At 39.2% G+C, this 24,245-nt stretch overlaps 1 protein-coding gene and 1 pseudogene across 4 annotated transcripts in view; both read left to right on the top strand.

Annotated features, from left to right (window-relative positions):
• LOC129046309 (large ribosomal subunit protein uL1-like) lies at positions 1–20,932 on the top strand (annotated as a pseudogene).
• ZNF112 (zinc finger protein 112) overlaps positions 9–24,245 on the top strand; it is a 42,518-nt gene continuing 18,281 nt past the window's right edge. Inside the window, exons 1-4 of one of the 4 annotated variants that reach the window (XM_064580424.1) lie at positions 43–82; positions 20,940–21,087; positions 21,309–21,356; positions 23,146–23,272. In XM_064580424.1, the coding sequence (XP_064436494.1) occupies positions 21,342–21,356; positions 23,146–23,272 (142 nt within the window). In that variant the 5' untranslated portion in view covers positions 43–82; positions 20,940–21,087; positions 21,309–21,341. Of the gene's footprint in view, positions 83–20,939; positions 21,088–21,308; positions 21,357–23,145; positions 23,273–24,245 lie in introns of those variants that run through there. The other 3 variants (XM_045891680.3, XM_045891682.3, XM_064580425.1) reach the window with 3 other exon arrangements.

Below are 24,245 nucleotides of genomic sequence, written 5' to 3'. Positions count from 1 at the left end.
AGCGTAGTCCAGGAGCTCTGTGTAGGCAGAGTCGCTTCCGCTCCAGGTACGCGAGGCCGCGGCCTTCATTCCTCTGCGAAAGGTGAGCCCACCCACCCCCGGCGCCCTCCTGGCGGCCGCACTGACCTGGCCTCACTTGGCGGTGGGCCGGTGGTCATCAGGCGCTCGACCCTGGGGAAGAGAATCCGCCTGCGGCGAAGGGCGGGGTTTGTGTTCCCTCTGAATGAGCTCTGTGGAGTGCGGGGCGCTGGGTGCGTACCGGGCTCGGGGCCCGGGCCAGGTTCCCAGGTCGCTGGGAGTGAGGGATTCCTGGGTTCTGCATTTCCCCGGCCCTTTCCCCGACCACCAGCCAGTGCTACCGCTTCCCAGCCGTATGATATTCGGAGAATTCGTGTCTCTGCCTCATTCCTCTTTAAGTTGGTATTAGTGTCTACCTAATAGAGTTATTTTGAGAGTTAAATGAGGATGTGGAAGAGAAAGACTTAAAGTCTGGCTTGGGGTAAAAAAAAAAAAAAACAAAAAAAAACAAAAAAAACCGTCTCTTAATAGCAGTACTTTGTAATTTCTGGAGAAGCGCTAAGTTCCCTGAAAGCATCTATGAACCTGGGATGGGGTCAGAGCTCCTGCTGCAGTGTCCTGAAGGAGGGGAGGCTGCACCCAGATTCCATTTTTTTTTTTTTAAATCTAAATTTAAGTTTTTGTAGAGGGTCATTCCTGGGTGTTGTCTGGGATGTCCACTGTAATTTATGCGGGAGTTCTAATGAAGCTGTGATTTCTCTCAGCCTCCTGTCCTTCCCCAGCCCGGACTTCTTGAAAAGGGCCGCTGGAAGGAGGGAATGGTGCTTTGGCTTCTGGAAGCAGAGCCTCGCCTGAGTAGGTCTTAGCATCTCTCTTCCTCTTATGTTATCTCCTCTCAGGGGAGAAGATATTTCCTTAACTCATCTGCAAATTCTTCTACCGCGAAGATGCCCTGACTTTTGTTGAATAAATAAATACAGAAAGGGATGGGGGAGAACTTGGGCATGAATAATAACAATTATACTTACTTTTTTAAAGCTTTTATTTAAATTCCAGTTAGTTAACATAGAGCGTAATATTAGTTTCAGGTGTACAATATAGTGATTCAACACTTCTATACATCACCCGGTGCTCATCACAAGTGCACTCCTTAATCCCCACCTCCTGTGTCACCCATCCCTCCACCAACCTCCATTCTGGTAACCATCAGTTTGTTCTATATAGTTGAGAGTCTGTTTCTTGGTTTGCCTTTCCCTCTTTTTTCCTTTGCTAATTTGTTTTGTTTCTTTAATTCCACATATGAGGGAAATCATATGGTATTTATCTTTCTCTGCCTGACTTACTGCACTTAGCAGAGTACTCTCTAGCTCCATCCATATCGTTGCAAATGGCAATGTTTCATTCTTTTTCATGGCTGAGTAACACTCCATTTTGTATATATTCCATATCTTCCTTATCCATTCATCAGTCCTTGAGCACTTGGGCTGTTTCCATAATTTGGCTATTGTAGATAAATGCTGCCATAAACATTGATCGGGGTGCATGGTCCCCTTTGAACCACTATATTTGTATCCTTTGTGTAAATATCTAGTAGTGCAATTGCTAGATCATAGGGTAGTTCTATTTTTAACTTTTTGAGGAATCTCCATATATTTTCCACATTGGTTACACTAGTGTGCTTTTCCACCAACAGTGTAAGAGGGTTCCCCTTTCTCACTTCCTCGCCAACAGTTGTTTCTTGTGTTGTTGATTTTAGCTATTCTGACAGATGTGAGGTGATATCTCATTGTAAGTTTTGATTTGCATTTCCCTGATGATAAGTGATGTTGAGCATCTTTCCATGTGTCTGTTGGCCATCTGGACGTCTTATGTGGAGACAGGTCTGTTTATGTCTTCTGCCCATTTTTTAATTGTATTATTTTGGGGGGTGTTGATTTGTGTAAGTTCTTTATATATTTGGATACTAACCCTTTATCAGATATGTCATTTGCAAATATCTTCTCCCATTCTGTAGGTTGCCTTTTAGTTTTGTTGATTGTTTCCTTCACTGTGCAGAAGCTTTTTATTTTGATGTAATCCCAATAGTTTATTTTTGTTCTTGTTTCCCTTGCCTCAGGAGACATAGCTAGAAAGCAGTTGCTATGGCCAATGTCAAAGAGATTACTGCTCCTGTTCTCCTCTAGAATTTTGATGGTTTCCTGCCTCACATTTAGGTCTTACATCCATTTTAGATTTATTTTTGTGTATGGTGTAAGAAAGCGGTCCAGTTTCATTCTTTTGCATGGTGCTGTCCAGTTTTCCCAACACCATTTGTTGAAAAGACTGTTTTTTTTTCCCATTGGATATGTTTTCGTGTTTTGTCTAAGGTTAATTGACCATATAGTTGTGGGTCCAATTCTGGGTTTTCTAGTGTGTTCCATTGATAGATGTGTCTATTTTTGTGCCGTAGCATACTGTTTTGATGTCTGTAGTTTTGTAATATAACTTGAAGTCTGGAATTGTGATGTCTCCAGCTTTGCTTTCTTCTTCAAGGTTGCTTTGGCGATTTGGGGTTTTTTTGTGGTTCCATATAAATTTTAGGATTGTTTGTTCTAGCTCTGTGAAAAATACTGTTGGCATTTTAATCAGGATTGCATTAAATGCATAGATTGCTTTGGGTAGTGTAGAAATTTTAACAATATTTGTTCTTCCAGTCCATGAACATGGAGTGTCTTTCCATTTCTTTGTTTCCTCTTCAATTTCTTTCGTCAGTTTTTTTTCTAGTTTTCAGAGTACAGGTCTTTCACCTCTTTGGTTAGATTTTTTCCTAGGTATTTTATGGTGTTTGGTGCAGTTGCAAATGGGATCGATTCCTTGATTTCTCTTTCTGCTGTTTCATTCACCCCCCCTCGCCTCTAAAACCCTCAGTTTGTTTCTCAGAGTCCATAGTCTCTCATGGTTCATCTCTCCTTCCGATTTCCTCCCCTTCATTTTTCCCTTCCTTCTCCTAATGTCCTCCATGCTATTCCTTATGTTCCACAAATAAGTGAAACCATATGATAATTGACTTTCCCTGCTTGACTTATTTCACTTAGCATAATCCACTCCAGTCTCATCCATGTTGATGTAAAAGTTGGGTATTCATCCTTTCTGATGGCTGAGGAATATTCCATTGTACCTATGGACCACATCTTCTTAACCCATTCATCTGTTGAAGGGCATCTTGGCTCTTTCCACAGTTTGGCTATCACGGACATTGCTGCCATGAACATTGGGGTGCATATGGCCCTTCTTTTCACTACCTCTGTGACTTTGGGGTAAATACCCAATAGTGCAATTGTTGGGTCATAGGGTAGCTCTATTTTTAATTTTTTTAGGAATCTCCACACTGTTTTCCGAAGTGGCTATACAAACTTGCATTCCCACCAACAGTGTAAGAGGGTTCCCCTCTCTCCACAACCTCTCCAACATTTGTTGTTTCTTGCCTTTTCAATTTTTGCCATTCTAACTGTTGTAAGGTGATATCTCAGTGTGGTTTTGATTTGAATTTCCCTGATGGCTAATGATAATGAACATTTTTTCATGTTTCTGTTAGCCATTTGTATGTCTTCTTTTGAGAAGTGTCTGCTATAATCTTTATTATTTTCTTCCTTCTGCTGGCTTTAGGCTTTGTTGTTCTTTTTCTAGCTCCTTTAGATATAAGTTTAGGTTGTTTATTCTCAAATACAACAAATACAGTTTTCTTGCTCCTTGAGGTAGGCCTTTATTGCTATATACTTCCCTCTTAGGACTGCTTTTGATGCATCCTAAAAGTTTTGGACCATCATGTTTTCACTTTTGTCTCCATGTATTTTTTAACTTCTTTATTCCTGGTTGACCCATTCATTGTTTAGTAGCATGTTTAACCTCCATGTATTTGTGGTCTCTCCAGATTTTTTCTTGTGGTTGACTTCAAGTCTCATAGTGTTGTGGTCAGAAAATATGCATAGTATAATCTCAGTGTTTTTGTATTTGTTGAGGGCTGATTTGTGACCTAATATATGATCTATTCTGGAGAATATTGCATGTGCATTTGTAAAGAATATGTATTCTGCCATTTTAGGATGGAATGTTCTGAATATACTTGTTGAGTTCATCTGGTCCATTGTGTCATTCAAGCCATTGTATCCTTGTTGATTTTCTGCTTAGATGATCTGTCTATTGATATAAGTGGGGTGTTAAAGTCCCCTACTATTATTATATTATTATCATATAGTTCCTTTATGTTTGTTATTAATTATTTTATATATTTGAGTGCTCCCATGTTGGGGGTATAAATATTTACAATTGTTAATATCTTCTTGTTGGATTGTCCCCTTTATTATATAATGTCCTTCTTTGTTTCTTGTTACAGTCTTTGTTTTAAAGTCTAGTTTGTCTGATATAAGTATTGCTACTCCAGTTTTCTTTTGACATCCATTTGCATGGTAAATATTTCTCCGTGCCTCACTCTCCAGCTACAGGTGTTATTAGGTTGAAAATGAGTCTCTTCTAGGCAGCATATAGATGGGTCTTTTTTTTTTTTTATCCATTCTGACACCCTGAGTTTTTTTTATTGGTCCATTTAGTCCATTTACATTCAAAGTAATTATTGATAGATATGTATTTATTGACATTTTATTACTTATTTTGTGATTGTTTCTGGAGATTTTCTCTGATCCTTTCTTGTCTTTCTCTCTTTCATGGTTTGCTGACTTTCCTTAGTGATATATTTGGATTTCTTTCTCTTTATTTTTTGCATGTTTATTGGTGGTTTTTGATACATGGTTGCCATTAGTTTTGTATATAACCTCTTCTGCATATAGCAGTCTATATTAACTAGATGGTTAAGTTTGAACACATTCTTTTCTCCTCTCCTCCCCATGCTTTAACTATGTTACCATATTTTATATCCTTTTTTTTGTATGTGTGAGTTCCTTGACTGATATTTTTTTTTTAAGATTTTATTTATTTATTTATTTGAGAGAGAGAATGAGAGACAGAGAGCATGAGAGGGAAGAGGGTCAGAGGGAGAAGCAGACCCCCTGCTGAGCAGGGAGCCCAATGTGGGACTCGATCCTGGGACTCCAGGATCATGACCTGAGCCGAAGGCAGTCGCTTAACCAACTGAGCCACCCAGGCGCCCTACTGATATTTTTACAGAAATACTCATTTTTACTGCTTTTGTTTTTCCTACATTCATATTGTCACTTTTGGTCTCTCCTTTCCATTCAAAGAGTTCTCTTTAATATTTCTTGCTGGACTGACTTAGTGGTCACAACTCTTTTAGTTTTTGTTTGTCTGGGAAGCTCTTTATCTCTCCTTCTATTCTGAGTGATAGCCTTGCTGGATAGAATATTCTTGGCTGCAGTTTTTCCCATTGAGCATTTTGAATATATCATGCCACTCCCTTCTGGCTTGCATTTTCTGTTGAGAAATCTCCTGCTAGCCTCATGGATTTTCCCTTGTAAGTTACTGACTTCTTTTGTCTCATTGCTTTTAAGTTTTTTTCTTATCACTATATTTTGTAAATTTAACTACAATATGTCTTGGCGTTGGCCTGCTTTTGTTGATTTTGTTGGGAGTTCTTTGTGCCTGCGGGATCTAGATGTCTGTTTCCTTCCCCAGATTAGGGAAGTTTCAGCTATTATTTCTTCAAATAAATTTTCTCCCCCCCTTTTTTTTCTCTTCTTCTTCTGGGACTCCAATAATATGAATGTTATTATGTTTGATGGAGTCATTGAGTTCCCTAAGTATATCCTCGTTTTGCATAATCATTTCTCTGCTTTTTAATAGTTTCATAGCTTTTCATTACTTTGTCTTCTAGGTCATTAATTCGTTCTTCTTCCAGCCTCTTGTTGATTACATCAAGGGTATTTCTAATCTTGTTTATTGCACTCTTCATCTCTGATTCTTTTTTAACTCTTATCTCTGTGTTAAGGGTCTCACTGATGTATCATTCTTTCTCAAGTCCAGTGAGTATGCTTATGATCATTGCTTTAAATTCTCCATCAGGCATGTTAGTTATATCTGTTTCACTTAGATCTCTGGCTGTGGTCTTATCTTGTTCTTTCATTTGGGATAAATTCTTCTATCTTCTCACTTTGTCTAAGTCTCTGCCTGCTTCTCTGTGTTAGAAAAATCTTTGCTCCTGAAAGTAATGGCCTTATGAAGAAGAGGTCATGTAGTGCCCAGGGCCTGACACTTCAGGAAGTGTCTCCAGTGTGTGCTGCATTCACTCTGCTGTTGCGTTCTAGCTGCTCTATCCTTCAGGCCAATTGTCTGCAGATGCTCTCCTTGCCTACTGTGGGCAGTGATAGGTCCCTGGCCTGAATGTGGCAAGTTTGATCTGGGTGCTCGGTCCACTTGTGAAATGAGACTTTTCATCACCTCTACCAGAACTGAGGCCCTGTAAAACTCTCTGGTCAGGAGACATGGTGTTTTCACCACCTCCACCAGAACTGAAGCCCTGTAAAACTCTGGTCAAGAGATGTGGTATGGGCAGGTTTTGTGTTGGTTTTCTAGGGGAGGGGCCTGCTGTGCTGTCACTGAGGTAAGCATGACTGAGAAAGGCAGTTCCACTGGAGCACAGTGGGGTGGGGCTTGGTGTAAGCAAGTTAGGGGGCCAGTGTCTGCATTACACTGTTTCCCACAGGTGGCTCTGTGTTTATGCTGAGGGGTGAGGGAGGGAAATGGCACCAGCCAGCTCCTTTGTTCCCAGACAAGTGTCTCCATGAATGTTGCCTCTCAGGGACATGCTCTGAGAAGAGCAGATAATCTCCCTACTGTGTGCCCCAGGCGCTCTTCAGATCATGGTTTTCATGCTCTATGCCCCTGGCTTATTTACATGCCTTTTCCTCAAGAGTAGCACAGTGCTGCTGGGCTTTATCCCAGCCAAGCCTGCTGACCTTTAAAACTCCAGGCTTTCACAGTAAAGGATGTACAGTCCTAGGGAATTCTTCTAAAGTATTTGTTCAAACCTTATGGGTCACCCCCAGTATTATCTTTTGTCATCCAGAAATCCAAGGTACTCAGATATATTATAATCCAGAATTATAGCTTTTGAGGTTGTACCTTTATCATAAGGGCAGTAGTTTGCCCTAAAGTTCTTATGTAAGGATCACTGGATAAGTGTCTTAGACATGGAATTTATGAATGGCCCTTTATCATTTCTTTAACCCCTTTCTTGGCATCCCAGGCTTGCCTCCAGTTTTAGATCCTTTAGTTTGCTTTTGCAAGCAGAGAGAACACCTACCTGAGGGGGCTCCTTTCCTTCATGTACAGTTCAAGTAAAATCAGGAATTTTTTGTAAAACTATGGAAGCTCACTATGTAAATACTTGATGGAATATTTCCCTGCTAGTGTAGCTTTTGGAAGTTGCTTTCTTTTTTTTTTTTTTTTTTTTTAATGAAAGACAGAGAACATGAGAGGGAGGAGGATCAGAGAGAGAAGCAGACTCCCTGCTGAGCAGGGAGCCTGATGCGGGACTCGATCCTGGGACTCCAGGATCACGACCTGAGCTGAAGGCAGCCGCTTAACCAGCTGAGCCACCCAGGTGCCCCTGGAGGTTGCTTTCTCCATTTATTTAAAACTGCCTGTGCAATTAAAAAGTGCAATGCAAAAACAAAACAAAGCAAAACAAACCAACCCACCAAAAAGATCTGGGCTTTAAGCCCCACTGAATATAAGAACTCACAACATTCAGCCCCTCTCACTTTCCAAGCCAATGGCAATGGGGAAATGTTCTTGTGCATTTCTCTGTCTCACCCTTCTCTGTGACCATGGCTCCCTCCCCTCCACAGCAACCAGGATCTGTTTCTCCCCTAAACCACATCTCCACATTTCCTACCTTCTTCAGTGTAGCCTCTTTTCTTTGTTTGGTTGGAGAGTTCTGTCAGTCTTCAGGTCAATTTCTGGGGTATTTAGGATCATCTGATAGTTATCTAGCTGTATTTGTGGAATGAAGCAAGCCTGGGGTACTTCTACTCTGCCGCCATCTTCTTGTCTCCTAACGATTATGTTTAAACATTTAGTGCTAAATATTATTCTAGGAGTTTTATATGAATTAACATATTCAATCCTAACAGGAGCCCTCTGGGGTCTCCTGGATACTGTTATTCCCATGTTGTAGATGAGAAAAGGGAGACACAGAGTGCATAAGTTGCTTATCCTAGGTTCACACAGCTAGTAGGCTGAGCTGGGATTTAAATTTAGGTTTCAATCTATTGCTTTAGTTCTTACCGTGTTTATTATCAGGTTGAGAAGTCATGTTTTAGATTTTTGTAGAAGGCCATGAAAGCTATGTCAATGAGTTTTCAGTTTTTGCTAAGATATTTTCAGTTATCTGCAATATAATTGTATTGTATTTGAAATAATATTTATAGTTCTAAGTGAAATAAATCCGAGAAAGACGGGGTGCCTGGGTGGCTCAGTTGGTTAAACGACTGCCTTCAGCTCAGGTCATGGTCCTGGAGTCCCAGGATCGAGTCCCACATCGGGCTCCCGGCTCGGCGGGAAGCCTGCTTCTCCCTTTCCCACTCCCCCTGCTTGTGTTCCCTCTCTCGCTGTCTATCTCTCTGTCAAATAAATAAATAAAATCTTAAAAAAAAAAAAATCCGAGAAAGACAAATACCATATGATTTCACGTATATGTGGAATCTAAAAAAGAAAAGGAAACAACAATTAACAACAAAACAGAAACAGACTCATAAATACAGAGAACAAACTGGTGTTTGCTAGAGGAGAAAGGGGTGGGGGCAATGGGTGAAATAGGTGAAGGGAATGAAGAGGTACAAACTTTCCTGTTATAAAATAAATAAGTCACAGGGATGAAAAGTACAGAATAGAATCAAGAGTACTGTATTAAATTTGTGTGTGACTGATGGTAACGATACTTATCATGGGGAGCACTGCATAATGTATAGAATTGTCGAATCATTGTGTCATACCTGAAACTAATATATCAACTATACTTTAATTAAAATAGGCTAAATCCTAGAAAGAAATTTATAGTTCATACTCTGATTATAGAAATGATTATAGATTGCATGTTGTAGAGAATTAAGAAGATATGCAAAGTATAAACAGAAGAGTTTAATTGTCTATAACCACAGGTTGTAGAGATAACATATTAATGTTTTAATGTGTTTCTGTATATATGTAACACATATATATATATACACACATATATATGTATATGTATATATTTGGGTTTTTTTACTTAAGTTTTACAAAATAGGTATAGGTTTTATTTCCCTCTTAAGTTTTTACTGTGGAAATTTATAAACATAGATGTAATAAGAGTAAAATGATGAACCCCAGTGGAACCATCACCCACATTTAATCCTTGTTAACATTTGTCAGTCTTGTATTAACCACCCCCACCCTAACCCCCACCCTCCCCGATCTTTTTGTTTCAGTATTTTAACACAAATTCCCAACATTGAGTCAGTATGATAGTGGTTGGTTGATTGTCATAATTGCCAAAAATTGATTATCAAACATTTTTTTTATATATATCCAAGACCAAGAAAGGGAGATGTTAGCAGCTACCCTAAGGTTTTCATTCTTTGCAGCTTGGAGAATGTTACTTACTTGAGAAGGCTCTGGGACATAAGAGTATTGCACTTTGGAGAGGGATGGTGATGAATTTTGTTTTCCCATATAGAATTTGACTTACCTATGTCTTCTTGTTCTTTGTATGTTATCCCTCTCTTCCCATACGCTTGAAGTTCTTGTGTTTCTGGGACCATGTCATATTTTTCTTCATAACTGTGTCCAGTTCTCAGTATAAGATTGGCAAGGATTTGTGTTTAGAATAGCTACTCAACAGACAGCTGGTATCAAGCATTTGCAGTGTAGATTTCCTGAAATTGGAATTAGGTAGCAAAACGGAATAGAAATAACCCATGGAGATATTCATTAATATCAGTGAGCTATCGAATCCACCAACTATTTCAGAGTATTGAAAAGTTGGTGGGCAATTATTTTGATGACCTAAAACACATTTCCTAAGAATCATTATGTTGTATGCCTGCAACTCAGTAACAATGTGTGTCAGGGTTATGGTTAGGGTTAGGTTTAGGGTTAGGGTTCAATTTAAAAAAACCCATATTTCCTAAGAAACACATTGGTAGAAATGATAATAGCAAATATTTGTAGACTGTTATGCCTGGAGGCAGTGTTTCTAATAGTTTATGTATACTAAATCAGTTTTCATAACAAGCCTATTACCCTTATTTTACAGATGAGGAAATGGATTTTTAAAAAACAACGATTTTATAGTAAAATTTACTATTTCTTTTTGGGGTGCAATTTTATTAATTTTAATGCAGGTATGGATTTGTATAATCACCACCATCATCAGATGCAAAGCAGTCCCATTAGCCCCAAAAACTTCCCTCCTATATTCCCTTTATTATCACCCTTCACCATATCTGTAACTACCAGCAACCACTATAACCCTATATAGGTTTGTCTTTTTGAGAATGTCATATAAATGAGCTCATCATATGTAACCTTTTTTTCCCATATGTAAACTTTTGAGGCTGGATTCCTTCACTCAGCATAATGCCTTTGACATTGTATGTATCAATACTTCATCTGTTTTTATTGCTGGTTAATACTACATTTCCATAAATGTATATACTATAGTTTACCCATTCATCCACTGAAGGATATTTGGTTTGTTTCCAGTTCTTGGCAATTATGAATAAGCTGCTAGAAACATTTGTGTAAAGGTTTTGGTGCTTATTTCTCTAGTGTATATAACCAGGAATGGGAATGTTGGGTCCTATGGAAAGTGTATGTTTTACATTATAAGAAATTATCCAACTGCTCTCCAGTATATCTACCATCCTGTATTTCCACTAATGATGTATGAGAGAGATAGTTCCAGTTGCTCCACATCTCTGTCATCACTTAGCATTGTCTGTATTTTATTTTTAATTTTAGCCATTCTAATAAGTATGTATTGCAATATCATTGTGACTTTAATTTACATTTCCCTAATGACCAATGATATTCAGCAGATACAGCTTTTCTTTAGCTTATTTACCATCCTTATATCTTCTTTGCTGAAGTGTTTTGTCTATATGTTTTGCTCAGTTTTAATTTGGGTAATTGGGTTGTGTTTTCCTTGTTGATTTTTGAGAGTTATTTATATATTGTGGATACAAGTCCTTTGTTAAATATGTGATTTGCAGATATTTCTTCTCTGCCTGTAGCTTGTCTTTTCATGCTCTTTTTAAATTTTTTATTTTTTGGGGCGCCTGGGTGGCTCAGTTGGTTGGGCGACTGCCTTCGGCTCAGGTCATGATCCTGGAGTCCCGGGATCGAGCCCCGCATCGGGCTCCCTGCTCGGCGGGGAGTCTGCTTCTCCCTCTGCCCTCTTCCCTCTCGTGCTCTCTGTCTCTCATTCTCTCTCTCTCAAATAAATAAATAAAATCTTAAAAAAAAATTTTTTTTTTAAATTTTTTGTAAAGATTTTATAGAGACACAGTGAGAGAGAGGGAACACAAGCAGGGGGAGTGGGAGAGGGCGAAGCAGGCTTCCCGCTGAGCAGGGAGCCTGATGCAGGGCTCGATCCCAGGACCCTGGGATCATGACCTGAGCTGAAGGCAGACACTTAACGACTGAGCCACCCAGGCACCCCTCATGTTCTTTTTTAAAAAATATTTATTTATTTGAGAAAGAGAGAGCACTCAGGGTAGGGGAGAGGGAGAGAGAGAATCGCAAGCAGACTCCACACTGAGTGTGGAGCCTGACAGGGTGCAGTCTTATGACCCTGAGATCATGACCTGAGCCAAAACCAAGAATCGGGTGCCCAACAGACTGCACCACCCAGGCACTCCTCTTTTCATGCTCTTAACAGCATCTTTTGTAGAGCAAAAGTTTTTAATTTTGGTTTCTCTCAATATTTTGTATTTTGTGTCTTTTAAGGAATTAAATAACTTCATGTACCATATTGAATTGATGAATGCAAAGTTTCTTGTAACATTACCTTATTATTCTTCTAATGTCTATTGAGTCTATAATGATATCCCTTCTTTCATTCTTGATTTTGATAATTTGTGTCTTTTCTCTTTTGTTCTTTGTTGGTCTGGCAAGAAGTTTAATTTCACTGATCTTTTCGAAGAACTCTGGGTTTAATTGAATTTGTCCAGGGCTCACAATCTTTTTCTATTAAGGCCCAGATTGTAAATATTTTCAGCTTTTCCAGTCAAGCAGCAGATTCAAGAATATTATTTAGGTCTGTGTATTAACAAGAGAGAAATATCCACAGCATTTTTATTAACAAAATCCAAAATACAATGATTGAGTACAATTTTTTTTTTTGGTAATACAGGAGTACTAATGAGAATAGAAATATTTTGGGGAATAACATTTAACTTAACTGACTTTCAAGGTTAGTATTCCCCTGTCATCAAAATTGACTGCAAATGTTTTTCTGTTTATGCTGCTCTGTAATGAGATTTTATACATTTTATCACTTACTGAAAAATGACCTTTTAAACAAATAAGTACTACTAAATACTGATATCAGTCCACAAGTTTGTAATTTTAATTGTGCATAATAATAAACTGGAAGATGCAACTGGAAGCCTGAATAGTGGCTCCCCAAAGATGTCCACATCCTAATTCCCAAAACCCGTGTTACTTTACATGGTAGAAGAGACTTTGCAGATGTGATTAAGTTATGGATCTTGGGATGGCAAGATTATCCAAGTGGGCACGCTGTAATCACAATGGTCCCTAAAGGAGGAAGGCGGGAGATCAGTGTCAGGAGAAGGCAATGGGATGACAGAAGCAGAGATGGGAGTGATGTGACCATGGACCAAGGAATGCAGGTGCCTGTAGGAGTTGGAAAAAGCAAGGAAATGGATTCTCCCCTAGAAGGGACCAGCCATGCTGACATCTTGACCTCAGCCCAAAAACTGATCTTAGACTTCTGACCTCCGTAACTAAAAAAGAATAAATTGTACTGTTTTAAGGCACCAAGTTTGTGGTAACTTGTTATGCTAGCAATAGGAAACTAATATCGAATGCATTTATAGAATTCTCTTAGGTTCTTCTCTTAGGTTCTTCTCTTGACATTTGCCTTTTAGTATGTCATTACATCACAGATTACTTCTAATGGAAGGTTAGGAGGAAGCTCCTCAATTATGTAGTTAAACCAATTTTGAAATATGGAAAGTTCCTTTGCACTTGCATCAAGATCTGAAAACACTGCTGGGATGATGTACTTTAAGCTCAGAAAATACAAATATTACAAATTTATGTAGGAATGGAGATTGTGCTCATTTTAACTTTTGACAGGGTTGAAATAGATAAAGCAGTTTGGCATTACTTGTGATTTAAACAAAATCAGTTGCTATCAAAATGACTTTATTACTACCATACTTCTACTTATAGGTTGGATTCATTAACATCATCAAGTCTAGCCAAAGCTAATTTCCAAAGCCATTCAGCATGGCTGGGGTCAATTTTTCTCATTCAGGAAAATTTCAGTCCTGGCTCTGAGACTTTTTAAAAAAGTCATAATAAAATTTTACTGCTGCTCAGCCATTGAACTGCTGTATGGTGAGGCAAGTTAGGATATTCGGTTTCTATTTCTTTTATTTATTTATTTATTTATTTATTATTTTTATTATGTTATGTTAGTCACCATACAATACATCATTAATTTTTGATGTGGTGATCCACGATCCGTTGTTTTCTTATAACACCCAGTGCTATTTCTGACAGAATTCATTAAACTGATGATGGTTAAGTCTATGAGACTGAATGAAGTTCACTGTTCACACTACTAGCTCAGTAGCACATAATAGATTACAATATTTTCTGCAAAGCACCTGCTTTGAATAATACAATGAATGACCATAGTCTTTAAACACATTTGTATAAGCTTTTAAAATTGTAATCAGTTTTAACACATCCTTTTAGGTTACACTTAAGTTTATTTTGAATTAATATTTTTTCAACTTAGAACATATTTTTTTAAATTTTTTTTTAAAGATTTTATTTATTTATTTGAGACAGAGAGCACGAGAGGGAGGAGGGTCAGAGGGAGAAGTAGACTCCCCGCCGAGCAGGGAGCCCGATGCGGGACTGGATCCCGGGACTCCAGGATCATGACCTGAGCCGAAGGCAGTCGCTTAACCAACTGAGCCACCCAGGCGCCCAACTTAGAACATATTTTTAACTGTAATTGTTCCACACAGACTATCCCTAGAGGCTAATTATTTAGTCACTTCAAACTTGACATTGATGCCTTGAATGAACAACTACTGAGCAATGTCAGTAATATGTGTTGAATTATCAAGAGCCAAATATATCATGATCATTTTCCTTGTATTTTAATTGACTATAATGTTTCCATTGTCTTCAACTCTTCAAGCAACTATTCTTGCCCCCGGTCTAATAATCTTGTTTGTTTTCTCTGGACACATTTCTTTGGCTGCTACAATCAAACAAGATTTAATTAACTCATCATCAGTAAATTACTTTTCTTTGCTTGGGTTAGAAATAGAAGCTGAATACCTAAATATAAACTTACTTTGGTTGTAGCTTCATTTTCATTACTTATTTTTTTGTGAAGAAATTATGCTCTGATGAGACATTTTAAATTTTCTAATTTTTCTGACCACTGCTTTACCACAAATTGAAGATATTTGTGATGAATACTTAGTCTGATAATATTGACATGTATTGTTTTCTTTTAGCACACTTATGTTGTCACTGCATAATAAGCAAAAGGCTTTGCTGTCTAATTCAATAACAAAATATCTCACTTCCAATGTGTCTTAAAAGTACAACATTTAAAGTCTATTTTTTCTTCTTGTTTTGACATGACAGGTATGTACTTGTAATGAGCACTGGGTGTTGTATGCAGCTGATGAATCACTAAATTCTACCCCCTGAAACTAAACATACAGTATGTGTTAACTAAATTGAATTTAAATAAAGAATAAAAAAATTAAAATGTTGTGGTACAGGGGCACCTGTATATATACATATATACAATGGAATATTACTCAGCCATCAGAAAGGATGAATATTTACCATTTACATCAATGTGGATGGAGCTGGAGGGTATTATGTTGAACGAAATAAGTCAATCAGAGACAATTATCATATGGTTTCACTCATATATGGAATATAAGAAACAGCACAGGGTCATAGGGGAAGGGAGGGAGAACTGAATGGGAAGTAATCAGAGAGGGAGATAAACCATGAGAGACTCTTTTTTTTTTCTCTAAACCTCCCAATATTTTGATTTATTAGTACCTTCTCATTTTATTTATTTATTTATTTATTTTTATTATGTCCAGTTAGCCACTGTATAGTACATAATTAGTCCTTGATGCAGTGTTCATTGATTCATTAGTTAAGTATAACACCCAGACTCTTAACTATAGGAAACAAACAGAGTTGCTGGAGGGGATGGGGTAATTGGGTAATGGACATTTAAGGAGGGCACATGATGTGATGAGCACTGGGTGTTATATGCAGCTGATGAATTATTGAACTCTGCGTCTGAAACTAATGATATACTATATGTTGGCTAATTGAATTTAAATTAAAAAAAAATCAGGGAGGAAAAACAGGGTAAAATGGTAGACTTAAATCCAACCATATAAAAAATTACATTAAATGCTAATGGTCTAAATACATTGATTAAGAGATTATAAAATTGGATTAAAAACAAGAACCAAGTATATGCTGTCTAGAGAGCCTACTTTACATATAAGGACATAGGTTAAAAGTTAAAGGGATTACCCAAAAAAGGTGTGCTGTGGAAACACTGGTCAAGAGAAAGCTGGAATGGCTATAGTAATATTAGACAGAGTAGACTTCAGACCAAGGACTGTTACCAGGGATAAAGAGGGGCACTTAAACCAAGGGTCAGTTCATCAAGTAGACATAATAGTCCTAAATGTGTATTCACAAAACAATATAGCTTCAAACTATATGAAGAAAACTGGGCAGAACTAAAAGAAGAAATGGAGAAATCCACAATTTCATATGGAGATTTCAGTACTCCTCTTAGTAACCGATAGAACAAGCAGGCTTGTTCAGTAAGAATACAAAAGATCTGAACAATACTATTAACATTTCCAGAACACAATATGAAATAAACAACAGAATGCACCTAATTTTCATGAGCTTCAGTTCTGATCATTTCTGTTGACCTGTCTTTGAGTTCACTGGTGTTTCTGCTCTGTCTCTCCCATTCAGGTGCAGGTTTCTATGTAGTAGGGACTACGTCAAGTTCTCTGTGCTTATTGCCAAGTATAGGTTTCGGCAGAGAGGAGTTATTCAGTACCTGTTTGTGGTTTGTCTAGCTTTACAACAGGGATCAAGGAACAGGGACCTTCAGCTCAGTGAGGTTATATTCAAATTTTCTGAAAATGGATGTGGGAGAAACAAACAATATAAGTATTTCCTGCCCTTTATCTCAATCAGATTGAGTAGGATGCTGAAGCCACCCACTTTTTCAGAATGTTCAAAAGGTGGTATATGCCTATTGGTAATTACTGACCTAAAATAAATATTCTTAAAAGCAAACTAGGGCTGATATGTGGCTTCTGTATTTATTTCATGGTGACAACAACGAGGATAATAGTAATAACAGCTAACATTTTTTGGGTGCTTATTATGAACTACACTGACTTTCTAATGCTTGGATGCATTAGCTCATTTGTTCTTCATAATAACCCTACTTTTATCTTCCATTTTACAGATGAAGAAACAGAAGCATCAAGAGGTTAATTAACTTGCAAAGTTTACTCTGCTAGTAAGTGGCAGAATCTTGATTAAAGCTTGGTAACCTGATTCTATAGCCTAGGCTCTTGGCCAAAACACTCTGCTTTTATTAGACTGGCAAAATGGGTTTTAGGAGTTGATAAGGCTGTAGCAAAGCCTGTTAAAAGGTATCTTAGAACAGGGGACATATAAGCTGATGTAAAAAGCTAAGAAGATCTAGGATGCATGGGGGCAAACTACTGCCCATACTCGTTTTTGTAAATCCTTTCTTCACATACAAAATCCTGGAGGCTTTCCTGTGAGATCGAGTGATTTACACAGCTGGAGTTTACAGGGGAGAGCAGACATGGAAGATTCCTCTATGGATGGCTTGCTAAGAATCTAGACTTTATTCTAAAGGCACTGGGCAGCCATGCACATGTTTTAACCAAGAAAGGGATATAATCAGACTAACTCTAACATATAAAGAAACAAGAACATTCTGTGGGATGACCACTGTTTAAATGCCTGTTTAACATGAATTGCTTTGTATTCTGAATTCTTAAAGTCCCTTGGGTGATTAGTAACTCCTATTGCTTGATAAATCTGATCAGGCAAGTCTAAACTGGAAGCCTGTATTCATGCTGAGTATGTGCCTGAAGAAACATCCACAATCCTTAGAGACAACTCCAGGAGCACCTTATAATGGAGAGCAGTGGGGAGCTGGGAGTCACAAGGCCCGAGTCCCAGACCCTGTTCTGCTCCTGGCTTATGTGTTCTCCAGTCATTCCCTATACTCATTGAGAGCCTGAATGATCTAATGGTTGATTGCCTAGGCTCAGCTTGCAAACTGCCTCTATTAATCTCAGAATCTATGTTTGCAACCCTTTCTGCAAAATATAGTCACCTGAGGGGAAGGAGATTCATTTTCATGGAAACTCTTCCTCCACAGATACCAATTTATAGGCCCTGGACTGGGTCCTGGGCATTGGTTTTGTTTTCATTTTTTTATTAACTTCCCAACGATAACCAGTGAACTGGTAGATTGAAAGCCACCATCCTAGTAATTAAGAATATGGACTCTGGGATGATAATCCTGGCTGCTCTGCTGACTGAATGGATAATCGTGAATAAATAACTTAAAATCTCAATGCTTCAGCTTTTCCAGTTACTGCAGTATGCAGCAGCATGAGCAGCGAAGTCTCCTGGGACAGGCTGTACAAAGCAATGAGGGAAGTCCTGCACAGCAACCAGCACAAGCACTGGAAGTTTTTGGAGACTGTGGAGCTGCAAATCAACCTGAAAAACTATGACCCTCAGAAGGACAAACGCTCCTTGGGCACCATCAGGCTTAAGTCTACTCCTTGCCCTAAGTTCTCCATGTGTGATTTAGGGCATCAGCAGTACTGTGATGAGGCCAAGGCTGTGGATATTCCCCGCATGGGCATGGAGGCACCGAAGACTCAGTAAGAATAAAAAATTAGTCAAGAAGTTGGCCAAGAAGTATGATGCCCTTTTGGCTTCAGAGTCCCTGATCAAGCAGATCCATGAATTCTGGGCCCAGGCCTGAATAAGCCTGGCAAGTTCCCTTCCTTGTTGACCCACAATGAGAACATGGTGGCCAAAGTGGATGAAGTGAAGTCCACAATCAAATTCCAGATGAAGAAGGTGTTGTGTCTGGCAGTGGCCATTAGCCATGTGAAGATGACAGATGATGAGCTTGTGTACAACATCCACTTAGCTGTCAATTTCCTGGTGTCCTTGCTCAAGAAGAACTGACAGAACATCTGGACTTTATACATCAAGAGCATCATGGCCAAACCCCAGTACCTGTACTAAGGCACAGCTTAAGAAGCCCTGGTGCTGCCATTAAAACCAAAACCTCTCGATGCTGCAGTATTCTCAACAGTAAAAATTATCTTAATCCTTTGGGTTGTTGCGAGGGTTAAATGAGGCAATTCCTCTAAAGCATGTGATTTGGCTCTTGACTTCTCACCACATTTCGGCTTCTTATTTGCCCCAGGTACTGTCTGTTTGAGTACTCTTCTATTTGAGTACTGTTCTGTTTGAGTACCCTGTTGAGCTCTGAGTGGCTGATATGGCACTGTCATCCTCCAGGGCTAACATCAGGCCTCATTTTCCTCATTGAGCCCATCTAACTCTCTCCCTTATCCAGTCTAGGTCTGGGGACCCTTTCCATGTTCCCCCAAAGGACCCTGTTTACACTCTACTCTGGCATCTGTCAGTGTGTAAGAGCTCATTTTCTTTTTTTTTTTTTTTTTAAGATTTTATTTATTTGCGAGAGAGAGAATGAGAGACAGAGAGCATGAGAGGGAGGAGGGTCAGAGGGAGAAGCAGACTCCCTGCTGAGCAGGGAGCCCGACGTGGGACTCGATCCCGGGACTCCAGGATCATGACCTTAGCCGAAGGCAGTCACTTAACCAACTGAGCCACCCAGGCGCCCAATAGCTCATTTTCTAATTGGTCTCCCACGCTTAGGCTCTGAGCAACTAGAGATCTAGGAACTATATCCCTCTCAGAAGGTGATCTATAAATATTAGGTAAGTGAAAGAAAACTCAACTCTTTCACTGCTAACTACGAAGCCAAGTCAATACTTGTTCTTGGTAGTTGTACATACATTCTGTGGATTCTTCAGCTGTGGGCTATGTGGGCAGGGACTCAGGAGGAGAGGGAGACTCTACTGGAGGAGAAAACCTCTCTCTAAGGTGGTGCAAAAAGGCTCTACCTTATTCACAGGCCACCATCAGCCCTTCTTGAGTTCTTTCTCTTCCACAAATGATCTTGAAGTTGCTTAAAAACAGTAAATAACAGTAAATACCTGTTGAAAACAATAAATAACCTTGCCCAAGAAATTGAACTTCTGGTTCCCAAGTCCTTGCAAGCATCAAGTGCTGAGCCAATGCTTTACACAAATAAGAGAAATAGAGTGGCATCACAGGCTTCTTTAATCTTTCATTATATCCATGTTCGAAGAGGGATATGCTGTCTGAGCCTCCTCTGGCTTCAAGAAGAATATGGGGACAGATGGTTGCTACACTTGTGGTGAACATAGAATAATGTATAAACTTGTGGAATCACTGTGTTGTACACCTGAAACTAATGTAACATTGTATGTCAACTATACTCAAATGAAAAGAAATAAATAATAAAATAAAAATAAATTAATTTTAAAAAAGAATATCCATCTGTCATTAAACTTTTCAGAAGGGTGGTCTCAATGTCTAAACAAACGTTGTTATGCGGGAAACAGATTATTAAGTAAGAGGCCATCTTTGCCACCCAGATGTCTTACAAGACACATTCATAAGGACGGTTTTATGATGGAGAATAGTATCTGATTTTTTTTTATTATGTTCTGTTAGCCACTGTATGGTACATCATTAGTTTTTGATGTAGTGTTCAATGATTCATTAGTTGCATATAACACCCAGTGCTCATCACAACACGTGCCCTCCTTAGTACCCATCACCCGGTTACCCCATCTCCCCACCCCCTCCCTTCTGCAACCCTCAGTTTGTTTCCTGGAGTCCAGAGTCTCATAGTTTGTCTCCCTCTCTGATTTCTTCCCATTCAGTTTTCCCTCTCTTCCCCTGTGGTCCTCTGTGCTATTCCTTATGTTCCACAAATAAGTGAAACCATATGATAATTGTCTTTCTCTGCTTGACTTATTTCACTTAGCATAATCCACTCCAGTTCCATCCAGGTCGATGCAAATGGTAGGTATTCATCCTTTCTGATGGCTGAGTAATATTCCATTGTATATATGAACCACATCTTTATCCATTCATCTGTTGAAGGACTCCTTCCACAGTTTGGCTATTGTGGACATTGCTGCTATGAAAATTGGAGTGCATGTGCCCCTTTTTTTCACTACATCTGTATCTTTGGGGTAAATACCTAGTAGTGCAATTGCTGGGTCGTAGAGTAGCTCTATTTTTAATGTCTAGAAAACATTGGTATAATTACAACATTTTTCTGCTATTCACATGTAATCCTGATAGCAATCTGATAATGTTGGTTCTGTTATGGTCCTAATGCTTCAGATTACAGAAGTGAAGCCTAGAGAGGTTAATTAATTAATCATGGTTAAATATATGTGCATATTATGTAGTATATGTTGTACTCTTATATATGTCCTCTACATTATATATTACAGATGTTTATTCTGTAGCAGCACCAACGTATAGCAAATGTACAGCAAATACACAACAATGCCAGATTTGGATACTGAATTTTGTGCCCAGAGTCCACTTTTAACCAGTACATTCCACTGCCTCTCCTTTTCCACACTTCCCAGGATCAGAGTAAGTTCCTTAGGAGCAGAGAGGTCTGTGAGCAAACTGTCCCATGCATGAGGGCATCCTGCCAGGATAACCTCATGGTAGCTGGAATCCAGCCCACACCCGGCCTGCCAAGATGTGTGTGGCAGCATCTGCTGGGGCAAGGGACACCTTTGTCTATTCTACCCAAAGATACATTTCCCTTTTTCTCATGGCTTCTTTCTTACCTTGTATTGCCTTCTCAGGTCTCTGCCTTTCCCTAGGAAAAGGAGGAGAAAATGATCAAGTTCCAGGTGAGCTGGATTTTTATTTCTGTCACTGAACATTTTATTTCACTTCTTAGGTGGACACCTTTTAGATTTAGAATAATCTGCACTGTTAACATGAAGGTAAGAGATTCGTGGAAGTTCAACTCCTGCTCAAGTTCCTACAGCAGACAAGTGTCCAGCCCACTCCAAAGCCTTTCCCTTCTGGATAAAGAGTATCAGGAAAGAGATACTGGAGGAAAGAAGGGCAAAACAAAACAAAATCCAAAACCAAACCAGAGTTTTCATTCAGAGACCAAGGCCTGACATTGTGCCATTTGGAGCTCCAGCCAGAACAAAGGTCTTCATACAAAACATTTACATTTCCCTACAGTAAAAAGTTACAAGCAAGAAGCCAAGTAGAATGAAAAATATTTGCAACATATTTGGAAGAAAGGATTAACGTCCCCAAAATGAGTATTTTGAATACAACAAGAACAAAAGATGACCAGCAAATACACGAAAAGAGAATGGTCTTCATTACTAATCAACTTTGTGAAAATTTTTCAAAATAACTGGTTTTTACTTCCCAAATTTACTTCTGAGATTATCAGAGATTTTTTTTTAAGTATTCATATCTGGTGTTGGCCAGGGTATAGAGGTTTCGTGATTTATACTTCGAAGAAGAATAAGCTGGAAAAATCTTCTTTGGAGGGAACACCTGTCATTGAATCAAAATGCTGAAAGTTGTCATTCAGCATTACTATTTCTACTTTTTGGGATTTAAGGACATAATCCAGGGTCAATGCAAAAGGATTTTTTTTTTTTTAAGATTTTATTTATTTATTTGAGAGACAGAGAGAGAGCACATGAGAGGGGGGAGGGTCAGAGGGAGAAGCAGACTCCCTGCCGAGCAGGGAGCCCGATGCGGGACCCGATCCCGGGCCTCCAGGGTCATGACCTGAGCCAAAGGCAGTCGCTTAACCAACTGAGCCACCCAGGCGCCCAATGCAAAAGGATTTTTGTTGCAGTGTTGTTTATGATAGATAATCTAAAGCTAAGTGTGCATTATTTGGATGAGTTAATCACATCCTAAATCATTGACTTACTATACGGCGCTGCAGTGGGATGGCAGACATGATCCTAGTAATAATCATAATAGCTAACATTTATCGGGTACTCTGTGCCAGGCACTGCTCCGAAGTGCTTTACCTATAGTCACTCATGTTATTATCAGTACCCTATGGTATATAGGTATCAGCATGAGGATGAGAGAATGAAGAACTTCTCCAAGGGCACATAGCTAGCACAAGGCAGAGCATTCCAGTGTGAGTACAGGGAGCCAGGCTCTGGACTGTGCCTAACATCACCGCTGCACACTGCAGATGGGACACAGAGGATGAACTACGTACTTCAACAGTAAGAGTGACCAAAAGCCTTTAAGTTTGGCAAATTAAATAAGTGAAATGTGTGCATGTGTAAAAGAGAGAACAGAGAATCCATCACACACTATTGGAACTAAAGCTTTTCTGGGGGCAAGTGGCGTTCTTAGTAAAATTTAAAATTATAGTAGCCTATGATGCAGCAGAGTTCCAGGGACTTACCTGTAGGAGCGCTAACAAAAGGCAGCTATTTATTTGTTTGTTTGTTTGTTTGGCAGCAATATAATCTGCAAGGATTTCTTTTCTTGCAGCCCTTTTGGTGGATTGAGTGAGTGGTGTGGAAGGCAGCTACTTTGACTCCGTCCCCCAGATTCTAGAACAGCTTCCCCTCCCTGACACTTTCTCAGTGCTGCCCCTTTTCCATAAACATAGCCTGCATGTGTTTGGTGTTGTAGGAGACGGTGACGTTCAAGGACGTGGCCGTGGTCTTCAGTGAGGAGGAGCTGGGGCTGCTGGATTCCACCCAGAGGAAGCTGTACCGAGACGTGATGCTGGAAAACTTCAGGAACCTGGTCTCTGTGGGTGAGGATAGGCGCTTGGTGACTGAAAGTCATCCCCCTGGGGTGTCTTGGGTGTTTGAAGCTCTGAGACTCTTGAAATCATCCCCTGAGCTTGGACAAATAAGAGTCCTAATAATCCCTGTACAACACCGACAAGATGTTTCTGTCCTTTGAACTATGTAACTGGGCAAATTGTGGCCCAGCGCTGTTGTTTGTTATGAAGTCAGTTTAGTGAGTTGCCCTAGTTTTTGTTTTTGTTTTTTCAGGGTGCCAGTAACAATAACTATTTATTAACTTGATTTTTCAGAGGTATTTGGGTTTTTCCTTTAACAGTGTTTTTGTAAATAACTTCAAACTTACAGAACATTTGCAAAAGTAAAGAATAAGAACACCCCTATAGCTTTTACCTAGATTCACTTATAATAATATTTTTACCCATTTATTTTATTTATGACCATGTTCTTTCTCTCTCCATATATATTTGTGTGTATATATGAAAATATATGTATATTCATAATATTTTTTTCTGAACCATTTGAGGGCAATTTATATACACCAGGGCCCTTTATCTCTAAATACTTCAGTGTATATGCAGAGTTTGGAAGTCCCCAAGACTGCTCTTACTCTGACACCAATTGTAAGCTCAGGGGTCCCCAAGATAACCCTCGGCCTCAATAATTCACTAGAAGGACTGTCAGAAGGCACTGAAAGCTGTTATACCCATGGTTACCCTTTATTACATGAAAAGGGTACAAGTTAAAATCAGCCAAGGGAAGAGGCACCTGGGGCAGAATCCAGGGTATTTCCAGCACCAACTTGTAGTTGTCTCTCTCAGAGGAGTCGTAGATAGTACTAACTCTTCCCAGCAAAGACAGGTCATAGTATACATGGAGTATTGCCAACCAGGGAGGCTCACATGAGCCTTGGTGTCCAGAGCTTTTACTGTGGTTTGGCCATATAGATGTGGTTGGACACCTGTGTGTCTGATCTTAGTT

The sequence above is a fragment of the Mirounga angustirostris genome, unplaced genomic scaffold (genome assembly GCF_029215605.1).
Source record: "Mirounga angustirostris isolate CCGP_5_RB_7025 unplaced genomic scaffold, mMirAng1.0.hap1 SCAF_16, whole genome shotgun sequence".
Classification (NCBI taxonomy): domain Eukaryota; kingdom Metazoa; phylum Chordata; class Mammalia; order Carnivora; family Phocidae; genus Mirounga; species Mirounga angustirostris.
This window is presented reverse-complemented; position numbering and strand designations above follow the sequence as displayed.